At 46.6% G+C, this 14,185-nt stretch overlaps 1 protein-coding gene across 2 annotated transcripts; it reads right to left on the bottom strand.

Moving 5' to 3' along the window:
• Nucleotides 1–760: 760 nt before the first annotated feature.
• Nucleotides 761–13,977, bottom strand: CABP1 (calcium binding protein 1). Of its 2 annotated transcripts, XM_009820222.2 has the most exons (7): nt 13,933–13,977; nt 9,031–9,207; nt 5,350–5,380; nt 4,521–4,664; nt 3,144–3,253; nt 2,588–2,735; nt 761–786 (listed from the first exon to the last, which is right to left on the bottom strand). In XM_009820222.2, the coding sequence occupies exons 1-7, from the start codon at nt 13,975–13,977 to the stop codon at nt 761–763; spliced, it is 681 nt and encodes a 226-aa protein (XP_009818524.1). The 2 variants fall into 2 exon arrangements, with proteins under 2 accessions (XP_009818524.1, XP_009818526.1); XM_009820224.2 differs by lacking the exon at nt 9,031–9,207.
• Nucleotides 13,978–14,185: the final 208 nt, after the last annotated feature.

The following is a 14,185-nucleotide window of genomic DNA, read 5'->3' as shown; positions in this document are numbered from 1 at the left end:
AGGGCAAAGCCTTGTCGCAGGCTTAATGGCCAGCAGTGACTCCCCTTCCTGCAGCAAGGACTTGCCTCCGGACCCTGGTGCAGACGCTGCGGTATGCATCTGCCACAGCCCTTCTCCCCCAGCCCAGCCACCACCTCTCACAGGGACATCCAGGCTCCACATCATTTCAGCGTGCATATTTATCGCTTTCCCCCCGCAAGACATGTATTTGAATTTACTCTTGGTAAACATAACCACAGGAGATGCGAATATGTGCCGGGGAAGCATAAATAACTCCACACAGATAGACACACACACACACACAGAGCAAACACAGACACGGTTCACCAAGGGAAACCAAGAAGTGCAGAGCACGCCCTGAGGCTGCCACCAGTCCCAATGGCTTTGCTCTCATCCACCAAGCCAAGAGGATTTCTCCTGCTCTTGCTTTGCAGCAGCTGGTGGGAGAATAAAGCTGGGGAGGAGGAGTCTAAAGTTGCAAATATCCCATGAAAGCATCATGGCAAGTCCTGGCTCTGCAGTTTCCTGCAATCATCTCCAAGGAATGGTTCCAGTTGTAGGAATTTGCAAGTCTTTCACAGTGTGAAAGGGTGGAGGGGCATGGGGACCACCATGAGGGAGGAGCAGCAGGTCATCTTGCAATGTCCCAATTGCAGCCAGCCGATAAACCTTCATGTGGGAACATCGGGGCTAGATGCTCCATCTAGGTCCTCTTCTGCCCTCTCTAAGGTGCTGATTCTTCTTTAGCTGAGAATAATCTTCAACGGGACATCATGCGAACAAACTCTGCAACCAACAAGAAAAGACAGCCCTGATGCAAAAGGCATGCAATAGTCCCCAACCCAGCTCTCATTCCTTGGAGATAGTATGCAGCCAGGCTGAAACTGAGAGTCCACACGCTGCCAGGAGGTCTGTGCCGCTTGTGACTGGCCCTGGAGAGCTCACTCAAAATGGGCTTTAATCTTTCCTTTAGATATGGTGATATGATCCCACTAGCAGGTCAATCCATTGCCTTGGACTCCTTCCCAGACAGTGTACACTCTTGTTTGCACAAGCAACTCCTTGTGAGACACTACGGCAAGTGTTGTCTCCCTTCACTGTAACTTCAGGCAACCTTGATTTATAGTCTTGGGAACACAGTCTAATTCCTTAGTAAGCTTGCCACTTCACAGAGACATCAGTGTGGGAAAGCACTAGTGTTTTGGTAGGTACCAGCATTTTTGTAAAGAAAAGTTTATTTTGATGGACTTCTTGTTTTTAAAGATACAGGTTAACTGTAAGGATACCCTGGATCTATTTCTTCACCACCCTGCAGCTTGTGAAGTCAATTACAATTGTTCAAATTGAGTGTAAATGCCATCAAATATAAACGTGTTTTCATTCTGCACTTGAATTGCCGAGGAACTAATAACTGCAAAGAGAAGGGCAGTGGAAATTACCCCCTTGACTTCTCCTTTTCCACTGATGGAGCTATCCTTTGACAACTAAAGCAGTAACTCACAGAGAAAATGATACTGGGATAGCATTTCATGTATTTTAGCTGTCTAACATAATTTAGCTGTGGGAAACAAGGAGAGCTACTGTCATGTAATTGGCCAGTGCATTAGAACAACTGCAGCTACCAGATACTTTCTAGGGAGACACTTCTAGTTCTTTAGCATTTTCAAAGCCCTCAGAAGCTTCAGTAATCCTGAGGACTGAAACTCCTTATCATGTAGGAGACCCAGGAATGCCTCTGAGTCAAAAAAAATTACATCAATTTTATTTTAATTTTGTAGTTCCTGTGCTTCACCCTTACTGCGAAGGGACATCTGGATTTGCACTAGGAAAACAAGCAGCCTGTCATGCTCTCACACCTTACAGCTCTTATATCTGCTTGGCTGTCTGATATTAACTGCTTCCCTTGCCAGAAACCCTGAGCTCTATTACTATTGCTCCTGCCATGGCTAAGCGCTAGGATAGTAGCCTAAACACTCTTATTTTCCCAAGTACTTTGGGCATGGGAAGTGGGAGAAGAAATGAATTATCTCTAGGATTTAACATGACACCTCGAGATCAGGTATCTGCAGTCCTAGTGAGCACATCTGGCATGTGACCATCTTCTGGCATAAAGGCACAGAAACAAATTCTCTATAAACCCAAATAACAAGGTGAGCCAGAGGAAATGGAAGGTGCAATGCATTCTCCAAACCAATCCAACCTCCTCACAGCTCTTGCAATAAATTTAATAGAAAGGAAAATGCCCCATAAAAAGAAGGCTGGCATAGCATGTGTGCACCAGAATCTGCTTCTCTGCGACAGGGCATATTTCTTACCATGCTAGACTTACGGAGACCAAATTGAAACTGAGATGCAGCAAGAGATGATACACAAATTAAAACTTCAGTTGAGGAATTTCCTATGTGGGCCAATGTTCTCCATTTTCCTCTGCTGACTAGGGAAAAAAAACATGTCTTGTTTGTCTTTTTCTCCATACTTCAGATACCTGGGCCCCAAGCATGCAAATCTTCCCTTCTGCTTCCGCCTCTGAGCTGAAACTCTGACTCACACCAAAGCAGATGGACAGGGAGTGTTTATCCCTTCTCACCTTCAAAATCAACACGCCCATCTCCATTCAGATCCACATCCCGGATGATCTCTTCAATATCCCGATGGCCCACCTGCTGCCCTAGAAGCTTCTTCATGGCTTCTCGCAGTTCACTGGTGCTTATCTCTCCATCACCATTGGTGTCAAACTGCAAGTACATGAAAAATACCAGCAGGGGAAATACAGTTAATGGAAATGGATCTTGCTCTGGGTTGGATTTTGTATTGTCCTGCTCCTGAGTGCCCTATTTTTCCTGCATTCCTTTTGTGACTCTCCTTTTCCTCCTTTGGGTGTCTTTTGATCCAGTCTGTCTTTTCTCCTCAGAAATGCCTCATAACTGCTGTGTCTGCACCAGCTTTCCTCCTCCTTGCCTCAAGGGTTCCCTTATCTTAGTGACTTTCTCTGGTCCTCCCTTGTTTCATGCCTGGCTCGGGTCTTTCTCTGTCTTCCACTGTGATGCTCTCTCCTCCTCCTCTTCTCTTCCCCAGTGGGTCTTCTCTCTTTCCTGTCTCCTGTTGCTGACCTCTCTGGGGGGCACGTGGTAGGGAGCACTCACCTCTCTGAAGGCATCGCGGAGCTCTTTTACACCAATCATGTCTGCGGTTTCTGCCAGCAGCTTTGGTCCCATCAGCTCAACAAAATCTTCAAAATCCACATGGCCACCCACTTGGGACAAGATGAAAGATCGTGTGTAAGAACTCCATATGTTAGCCAAACCCAGCACTCACTTTGCACTTCTGTGTGCCCCAGAGAGGACTTGGTTCTCCAGGAAGCAAAGCACAGAAGGTGCAGGATAGTGGAAGGAAAAGCAGAGGTAGTTTCACACAGTCTTTGTATTTTCTGGATTGTGGGCTAGGCGAAATAAGCCCCAGCTATTCCATCCTAGTCTGCCATGGACTGTCACGTCCTTATGGCATCACGTACTAGGTATTAGAGGCTTGATCATTCTAGTGCTTACAGCAACCCTCTGCTGCGCCTGTGCCAAAGGGTACAGCAAGGGCACAGCATGATGTTCCTGCATGGCCTGGGCAGTGCCCTGCAGCAGTGATGGAGTCTTGCTCCATTAGCAGTGGCTAATGTATGTCCAACTGTTTATTCATATTAGTCCTCTTTCTTGTTTGGCAGTAACACTCTCAAATTCCTAAGCACTTGTGTGCCAGGGTTATCAGCTGATTTTGTGTGTGACTGGTTACGTATGTCACAACTGTTTTCCTTCCCTTTTAACTTGTCCTTTTTACATCATCATGTGTCAGAAATAACATGCACTAAATATCCTTTTTCCCACCTGACTGAGGGTAATACCCTGCACTGCCACAGGCAAGAGGGAACAGAAAATGATGGTGAAAGACACGGGGCACAAACACAGTTACAGTGAATCAGACGCATTTGTCACATTTTTCCATGACTCCAGCAGATGCCCTCATCTGACACTGCCAGCACAGCTCGCTTGCAGACCATCCCCAGGCACACAGCAGATACACAAACAACCACCGCAGAGTGAACAGCCTATCCATCACCCATCTGACCAAAGCATCTCCATCTTCTCAGGCTCCTTCTTCAGTCTGACACCATCTGATAACAGCTTCAATATGACAACACCCACAACCTGTGCACTGATGTCTAACTGCCCACATCAAGGGCAGTTTTATATCTGACAGCATAAGTACAAACGAAAACCCTTCCACAAACTTTTCCCATAGAGCACAGTCCGCACAGTCCACACAGTCCCTTTGTCTGATAAGCAAGAAACAAAGGCATCAACTACTAGGGACCATAAATGAACAGGACATGATAGGGAGCAAAAATGAGAACCAAAAAAAGAGGGGAGAAAAAAAAAAAAAGGAAAAGAGACAGCAGGAGACTGAAAGAGCGAGAGGCAGTGATGCAGGGCACAGCAGCAACAGGGAGGTACAGCTAGGTGGATATTACTCACGGTTCATGTTGATCTGCTGGGAGAGCTCTATTAGCTCCATCTCAGTAGGCATGTAGCCCATGGTTCTCATGCAGTTCCCCAGGTCCCTGCAGTTAATAAACCCATCCTTGTCTTTATCAAACTCCTTAAAGGCTTCTCTTAATTCTGTGGGAATGGATCCAAAAAGAACAATATTGTCAGTGACAGCTTGAAATACCTTTTCCAAGAAACCTCCCCAGAATCGGCAGCACTTTATGAGGCCAGACTCCCTAAGATACTCTGTATTTTCCCAGCATGATCTCCCTGCAAAGAGGCAATGACTGGAGCAATGTTAAGCTCTTCTATCAGCAGCACTGCTGACCCATTCCTTACAGGAAAGCTTGCTTGGACTACAAGTGTCACAAAGTGATCATTGCTAAACTGCACTCCCTAAAGAAATTGAAACTAGTAAGTTTTCCCAACTTTTACCCCTGCACTATATTATATAGCCCTTACTGTAGGAATTAGCAGGTAAAACAGCTTCCCTGGAGCCATACTATTGTATCATGCCCTACAACACTTTCTGTGGGAGCTGGGGTGGACAGCGGTTCCCTGACAGCCAATATCCCATTACTTTACTTATCCTCCCACCCTGAAGAAGCTGGAATGAACGCAAATTCCTTCACAGTCAGCACTCTTGCAGTTTTACATATTATTTCTTTTGCCGGGGTTTCCAGTAATTATTCTAGTAATCATCTCCCTTGATTTGCCCCAAATAATTTTACTCCATGGGGGCCAACCTGGAAGGGCCAGCCAGTAGGTTTTCACTGGTCAGGGAGAAAGGTGACACAGAAGGAGCGACAAATTTTACCTTCAATTTCTTCCGGTCGCAGTTCTCTATCCTGCAAAAAGAGAACATACTATGTTAAAGCCATTTGCTTGCCACAAACATAGTTTCAGAATAGCACTTGTTGGTGCAAACAGTTCTGGGACAAGCCAGAAAGTGAGAGAAGAAACAAGAAGGTGATGACATGTTTAATACCATCTACCTAGCAAGGCTTCCCAGCTCTCCTCCCCAATGGGAGGGGTGTTAGCCTGCACACTTTTCTGTGGAAGCCCCTCTCCCTCTCATCTGCCGGACAGGGGGATGACAGGTGCTCCCCCAAAATAGAAGAGACCTGGGCCAACACAGCAATACATGTGGTGGCCTCCCCACCTGATGGTACTATGAGCCCCTTCATGAAGCTCCTACATCATTCCCCAGCACCAAGTCCTGGAGCAGAGACTGTCCCTGCAGTAGTTATGATCTCCTCTAGAGCTCTGATTATATCTCCTACCGCAGCTGCTGCTGATACACCCAGATCAAAACAGCTGGAAGCAGTCCCTGTAAGCAGCAGGTCTATACCATCATCTACTTAGATCACTGCTTGATCCCTGTCCTTCTGGCAGGACAGCAACAGCCACGAGCTCTCTTACAGCCAACATCCCCATGCCATCTCCTACAGTGAGTCCCCACAAAAAGGTAGGAACTTCCCCCTTCCCCCCAGCCTCAACTCCATATACAAGCATTTTGAAACCAGGCATGAAGGCAGACACACAACATATACATCATCAAGGTCATCTACAAACAAAACAGGACAAGGATTCACCATGTTCAGGAAACACTGCAACTTCAAACATCCAATTTGAATTTCTTGGAAGAAGGGGGAGGATATAAACGAGTATAGGAAAATTCCAACACTGCACCAGGAAGAAGAGATGAGCATGGAAATGCACTGCTTTCTGGTTTAAATGCCCTTTCTAATTCCTCTCATGGCTCCCAGGCAAATCCAAAACATCTGAGAATTTGGAAACACAGAAACACGATCTCTTTTGTCGTCTCACTCTGGGCTTTTCCCCTCAACCGTGGGGAGTTTCTCCTTGCCTTCCAGGTGTCCTCCAGCCTCACCACACGTCCCTGGAGACAGTGCCCTTGATCAGTTTGAGAAGGTTGATCCTTTGCTATTTAACCACAGGCTCCTCTGGAAACTCTAATGGCAGCTGTTCAGAGTGCATAGCAAACTAGGACACACACTGGTTTACGTCTGTGCAAAAGTGGGCTGTGCCAGAGAAATGACCAGCTTGCCACTCATAACCTTCCCAGAGGCATCTCTGTGCTGGATGCAACTGTCGGAGCGCACTGGCTCTGCCATTTCATCCTTCACAGACCTGGTATTTTCAAACATGTCATCCCATTTGTTCTGCTTTCATCAACAGCAAGTGATAAAACAATTCAAGCTCCTTAGACCGGATGCAGGAGGCATTATTGCCCTCCTGCCTTAGATAAAACAGCAGATGAAAACCACCCATGATCAGTACCAACACCTTGTGCACCTCATTCCAGAGTTCGCAAACATTAATCCCTGGAGATACTGCTGTGTGCCAACAGCCAGCTTGGCGCGGCAGCAGATGCAGGGGTATGATTACCAGCGCCACGGTTCAAAGGGTGCCGTGACTCACCCGCGGTAACTGCTGTCTTGTGAGAGTGGCTGGGGTAGGACCCAGGCCTTCCTCCAGCACAGTCGTCACAAGACCATCCTCCTCCTCGCTCACTGAAGACCACGTTGCAACAGACATGATCGACACATGTCAGAAATGGGGGCTTCAGCACCGGCTCTAATTTTGCACACCAAGTCATTTGCGTTTGCAGGGCTCTGAGCATATCTTTGCACATGCAGATTCTACCATCAGAGAGCCACAGATTGCGAATGCAAAAGGAGGGGGAGGGTTTACATCCCTCCAAAAATCTGACTCAAGCAATAACTAACGTCATGAAGAGGTTTTCTGTTTTAAATTTGAAAGAAGATCCCCTAAAATGATAAAGGAGGAAAATTGCTTGGGAAGAAATGGGCTGAATCATTCTAAAGCTTTTGGAGAACATATGGAAAGAGGAATAAAATTGTTCAGAGAGTTTAGATCCTAGATATGAGCAGAAGTGACCCTCAGAGAGACCATTATACATAATGGTCTTACCCTCATTTATTTGTGTTCCATGCACAATAAATCCTGTTGGTCTAGAGAGCCAGTAAATGTAAAGCTGTTTATCAGATGCACTTATTCTACATCAGGGTAGTTAGAGACATCACTAATCCTATTTTGGAGACTTCTTAGGGTACTGTGAGTTTCCAGAGCCTCAGAAGGATGGATACCTGTCCAGCTGTGAGCCTTCCACCAGGGAGCTGGACCTATCTCCTATGACAGGTAGCTCTGTGCATGCCAGCAAGTGTTTTAGTGAACCGCCACAAGGAGTATGTGATCACTTAGTGGCTGAAGGTTAGGAAGAACAAAAGCCCTTTGATCAATAATGACAAATAATGACTTTTTTTGGGTTGTTGGTCGAAGAAGAGGTTTCAGAAATAAAGATCTAGGTGTCTCCTACAGCTGCAGATAACCATATCAACACATGAGTAAGACAGAGATTTCTTACAGAGGCAAGAAAGCTCTGACTCTCAGAGCTTTGTTTCACCAGCAGAATATGGACACACCGGGTGAATATCTGACAATGCACATATTCACTCATACGTAACCATAAAAACTGTGTTAATCATATGTTTGTATATGTTTTTAAATTCATGTTATTGTAGGAATCGAATGTTTATGGGCAAAAACATGTTTTAATTCTTGTAAAATATAATACTGGGGTGCATATTTATGTATATTTGACATGTCCAGATGTATACATTTGAATTTACATACAAACACATATTTTTATTATTTGTATATAAATGCATACATTAGATGCATATGAGCACATAGTTACAAATAGGTGTGACTGAACGGATAGATGGTTTTGCTATTTATCTCTGTGTGTGTATGGGTAACAGCATTTGGTAGTCTGGCACTATTTGCAAATATGAGGATAGACTGATGTTCTTTGGTTTATTTGGCTGGGATTGCTGCAGTGTCAGGCTGTGTACGATAGTGTATAAGAGATTATGTTTGGGTATCTGTGAGGAGGCAGATGCATGCTTATTTCTGCTGGTACTAGTGTGCTCACTGTGAGCTGATAGGAGCAGTATCAAATATGGGCATCTCTGTGTGACAGCTTGTTCCCAATACGATGCCCTGATTTGCATTTAAGTGGCTATTTAGGCCTTAAATGCTAATCTGAGCCTCTGGGAATGAGATGTTGATGTCTTGCTGGAGTAACAGCTTTGATCACTGGACTCCTCCTGAGTCCATATGATTATGTAAGTCCTGAAGTCCTAAGTCCTTCTCCTGAGTCCATATGATTGTGCCTACTTGAGTGTAGGCTTGGATCTATCTTCCATAGCTGCATTTTTTAAATCCTCCTTTCTTGGTATTTAGGCACGGGGATATCTCTGCACCTCCTTCGGGTTAGACATTTGCCTGTGATTGTATTTGCACTTGGAGCTGGAGCCGGGATGCTCGAAACCCATGCCTGGGGGTTACAGAGCTCCACGCAGACAGAGCATGTGGGCAGCTCCGCATCCCCGGCTCACGTCCATGTGGCTTTGTGCGTGTCTCGCCCGGCTGGGTGTAACTTACGTACAGGCTGCCTGTTTTCTGCGAAGCCCTTCCTCAGGAAGATGCATGCTGGCCCCAGCAGGTTGTGCATGACGGCGCAGTTCTGGGCCAGCACCATGAGCGGACCCTGGTACTCGCAAGCCGACGGGCCCTCTTCACTCGTCTGGACAGCCTTATAGCACGTCTTCTCCTCATGGCGGATCTTCCCAGCCAACCAGCAGCAAGCAAACAACACAACAGAGGATGTTACCTCCCCATCTCGCCCAGCAGTTCCTCTGAAGTTTTACTGAACCGCCTTGCAGAGACATTATTGCTAAATTTCCTTCATCTGGTCCACGCTGCGTCCCCCCCACCGGTCTATTAGGATTTGTACAGAAGCAGTAAGTCCAGGAGTTCATTTTCAAAAGCTGATAGAAGTACAACCAACCAGGAGAATTTCGCTTTGAAACGACATCAAACTCTCAGCACTGCTCACATCTACCCAGACACAGCCCAAAGACCCACGGTCCTACTATCAACCCCAGAGTTAATGAACCCTTGAATAAGCTGCAAAGGACGAGCATGCCCCAACCTAACAGTACATGTGCCAGCCTGTGCCCAGGGAGAAGCTGCTGGCAGAGCCGCTTCGGCCAGGGCATCCCCAGGAGACCAGGCAGAGCCTGCATAAAGACCCTGCGTTAGGCTCCGCGTTACATTTCAGCAACACAGCATCACACGCTTTATAATATTATTAGAAGGCCGTTTACAGCATCAGGTGACTCTGCCAACTGCAGGCTCACACTCCCCAATGCCACTTCTAATTAGTTACATCCTCAGGGTCTCAGGCAGTTACTGCGCTGGCCTCTTCTAATCACTGACAGTCCCAAAGTGGAGATCAGGCACAGGCACAACATTTTTGTCTGTTTGCATTTGCACATTTTCCTAAGTGCACACGTCCTCCTAAGCTAGGGCTCCAGAACAGAATCCAGCACTGGATTTTATAAGGACGCACTGCTTTCCTTTTATAGAAATGCATTTCCCTGGCTCTGCAAGAAAACTCTTATCCTGACATTCCCATGCAGCTATAAAAAGCCAGCACAACCCACAGGACCCTTGGTTTTACAGAATAAACATTAATCATACATCAGATTCCTCTTCAGGAATGATTCTACTTTTGCAGCCGGTGTTCCCAGGGGTGATCAGAGAAGCTCTGTCAATTGTCATTGTCTCTGTTAACACTTTCCTTAAAGCCTGAGTTGCTTTTTCAGGCTAAAAGACCAGATACACACACATGCCCCATTCACACTTGTCCGAGTCTATTGTATCTACTTGCTGTGTCTGCCATGTGCTATTATATTGCACACATGGTTCGTAGTTGGCATTTTTGTACACAGTCTTACACCAATCTGCTCATGTATAATGTCATGTGAATATCAAGCACCAAAACAAAAACAACTCAAAAAGCAAGCCGTGGAGAAAGAAAATGATGAAGCAGAAAAGCATTTTCGTTGCAGTCATGGATGAGGAAGGAAACTGTCTCTGATTAAATCTGACACATAGGACACTTGTCCTTAAAAACCTGAAAGATGAGCATCCGTCCACAAATGGCATATTACTAGCTCAGCTAAATGTCAAGGCGTCTGTGTTGAACTGCACAGCTTCATGATATCAGTGCAATGTATTTTCAAAATTATCAGCTTTATTTCCTGGCACATTTTTCAGTTTAATATACCAAATAATATGAATCGCTTAAAATAGCCCACATGAGTTCTGTGTTTAATTCCAGTGAAACCACGTGAAAGATCGAAGGCCCCACAACCCCTAATCCTTGTTTGCTGACCCTTTCAGTCAATAGAGTTTATTACCAAGCCACAGAGCAGTACCACAGAACGGTCATCCCATTATTTTCCTGTGTGGATAGAGATTGCCAGTTTGATGAAACAGTTGCTAAGAGCTAGAAAGGATCCTGACCAGAAAACCTGATGCAGTGCCAGGACGACAAGGTGCATGTATTAGCAAGACCCTGACAGGGGATCTCTGCCCCTCTCTGCTGCTGCAGGCAGGATTTATGGCATTCGATGTTCCCTCTGCCAGCAGCCCCCCAAGTTTCTCCTGCAAGTATCCCCACAAGTTCCCTCCACCACGTTCCTCCTACATCCCAGCAGAGCCAGAAAGGGAGCTGTGATATGGGTACGGGTCAAAGCAATGTCAGCTGCCCGTTACAGGGGAAACAGCAGTGTGCACGACAAGGAAAACGCAAGGACAGGACTAGGACGCTCAGGCTTTCCCTGTCCTTTCCCCAAGCAAAGGACCGCTACCCTTCCTAGCTGAGTCTGGCCCTTGGCTGTGTCAGACCAGCAGACTGTGGAGAGGAAAGAGACTGGGCTGATTTAGAGATGGCTGTAGTGACAGTGAAGGATGGCAAAGCAAGGGACCTGGATGCCAAAGCTTTCCCTTTCTGCACAGCAGAAGCGCAACAGTATTCACCTCATTTTCCTGCCTGCGTGTCAGAGGGACTTTGCAGAGCGGCAAGCCCAGAAGGGCCTCTTCATCCTGACTGCAGTGCCTCTCAGAGGGAAAGGCAGCCAGGCTGGCCGCTGGGATCACCGGGGGGACACTGTGACAGTGGGAAAGTGAAGCTGCCAACAACAGATGCTGTGGAGACAAAGCCTGAGCATTGTCACCAGAACAGGCAAGGCACCCCTGTATCAGCCAGTCCCCGACCAAGCCAGCCGGTGCCTGGGAGTGACTCTCAAATTTCGGGTTGAGATCATGCATTCAAGAGATCAGTCTGTCACCCAAGAGCAGCTTTCACAGACGTTGTCTACAGTCCCTCCTCTTTACCATTTCAGCAAAATGAGTTTGCCCAAGGTAAAATCTGAGAAAAAAGACCAGGATCATAAAACAGCCAAGTGAGCTTGTGCAATGTTAAGACTGATCTGCAAAGTCTCCACTATAATAACATGTGTTGTGATCAAATGAACAGCAGAGCCCCCGGACCTGTCAGGATGAGTGCCCAAGGCCTTAATTCATGGCTAGCTGGAGCAACATCTGAGAAATTCTCTAATTCAGCTTTGCAACTTTCTCTCTTTAGTCCTGCCATCCCAGGCCTTCTAAGTAGGCACAAAGTGTGTTATTCGAAGCAGCATTTGGGAATGAAAGCATAAATTACCTAAAAGACTGATGACACAGAGCTTATAAGTTCTTGAATCCATTTTGATTCAAGCAGCCTGGCCACATGTCAGACTTTAATTGCAATCACCTTGATCACGTTGAGCACAGCTGCAGCCAACTCCTTTTATTGCAAATTGGCGGCGACCTACAAGCAACCAAGTCGGTTTTTCATATGTGCAACATTTGGGTAAACCTCAATTATTTCTGTCTCTCCCGGAAGGTCACCCTGACCTGGGGACTGGTCTCAGCACTGCCTAACTGCTTGGTGACGAATTCCCTCCTTGTGTATCCCAGCTCCCCTGCAGCAGCACTGTGCCATTACCGGCTTTGTTTACAGCAGCCGAGGTTAACAAGCAAACTGTGTTTCTACACAGAAGAGGCAACTCTCCGGCCAGAAGGAACTCCCTGCTAGGGAGGTCCTCTCCCCAACAGCTGCCTCCCAGAGGAGCTTTCCTGAGTGGCAACATCTCCTGGGTGGAGCATCCTGATGGCAGTAGCATTTCACTGTCAGGAAGGTCTCCACAGAGGTAGCTCCTCGTTGCAATACTTTGGATGCTTAGCATAACTTTTTCATTTACGAGGAGTGAATTGCATAGCTTTTTGCTGAGTTATTAGATTTGCAGCAATGCTAAGCGAGAACTGTGTGGCTGACAGGTACATAGCGCTGCAAGACCTTCCTCAGTCAAACAAGAAATATTTCTGGGGCATGTCACTCCCATTTCAATCTAGTCTGTAACAGCGGAATCGTTCGTGAATCTGTTTCGTCTTGGGATCACTGTAAAACCTCAGCACAGAGCAGACCGCGGGTTGAAGCCTAACATATATACGGCAGCTCGCAGATGAAGTCCAGCTGGGCCCAAGCGTGTAGACACATGGGCCGTGCTGACCTGCGGCATGATGCACGAACACGCAGCCAGGGCCCAGTGTGTCCACTCACAAACAGAGGCATGGACAAACAGATCACAGAGAAAAACATGCTTCTGTACCCAAACACATACCAATAAAACTTGATGTGTGCATATGCAAGGATGGATATACATAAAAACACACATGTCTACATACAGACTTCTGTGAGGACATCCACTAGCAGGTATACACACACATAGCACCATACAAGCAGGGATACGTGTGTGATGCACACAAATTCCCCCCCTATACACTCACAACAAACATTGCACACCTGCTCACGCACCTCAGGATGCATACGTAGGGACATAAAGAGCTAAGGACACACACATACTTCAGATGGGCTCATTAGGTGTGCATATTCTTACACACCAACATGAACACGTACACACGCCCATTCACATGGACATGAATACATGTCCCTACAGAAATGACACACATGACTAGACTCATGCAGACACCTCTCAACTGAAGCACATGCACACACACACACAAACTCACATGTATACACATACATTAAGATGCCTGTACAGAAGATGTGTGCCAGCACACTGTGCACATCGACAAGCACAACTTTGCACGTACCCAGAGGACAGCTATACACACACACACGAAGCAGGACACAAGCCTACTCATGTGCATGCATACACACGTTTATTTACACACATGCTGTGGCACCCAGCATCCCGGGCTCTAACGGCTGCACTCGCATGAGCAGCTCTTACAAAAAAGGACTGGTGAAGAGAACTGAACCCTTCGTACACACCTCTGCGTTTCTCCCACCTCCCGTTCCCATCTGCCCACGACGTCACCCATCCCAAGAAGCAGGGCTGGAAATGCACAAAGCACTTTGATTCAGGGAACATACCTTTTTTGAGAGGTTTCTCAGTGGAGACTTCACACAGTTGCCCATAATATGTTGAGTCTGCCTTTCCGGTGGACTTGGTTATAAAGGAACTGAAGCAATTGATCCCATTAAAGGTATTCCTTGGGAGCAAAGCAAGAAAGGCAGTGCCAGGCAAATCCAAACAGCTACTGGCTGCTGGGGCTTCCCTCTTCGGGGAGCTTTTTCTCTCTCTGCCTCTCTCTCTCCGTGTTTTTACTTTATGTTCACTTTCTTG

The sequence above is a fragment of the Gavia stellata genome, chromosome 21 (genome assembly GCF_030936135.1).
Source record: "Gavia stellata isolate bGavSte3 chromosome 21, bGavSte3.hap2, whole genome shotgun sequence".
Classification (NCBI taxonomy): domain Eukaryota; kingdom Metazoa; phylum Chordata; class Aves; order Gaviiformes; family Gaviidae; genus Gavia; species Gavia stellata.
Note: the sequence above shows the minus strand (reverse complement) of the source record. Positions and strands in the feature narration are given on the sequence as shown.

Coding starts and splice junctions, on each gene's coding strand:
- CABP1 (XM_009820222.2), bottom strand. CDS start 13,977: ATGGGCAACTGTGTGAAGTCTCCACTGAGAAACCTCTCAAAAAAG. Junction 5,381..9,030: donor TCGCAGAAAACAGGCAGCCT/GTACGTAAGTTA, acceptor CTCTTTTTGCAG/GATAGAGAACTGCGACCGGA. Junction 3,254..4,520: donor CCAGCAGATCAACATGAACC/GTGAGTAATATC, acceptor TCTTGTCCCAAG/TGGGTGGCCATGTGGATTTT.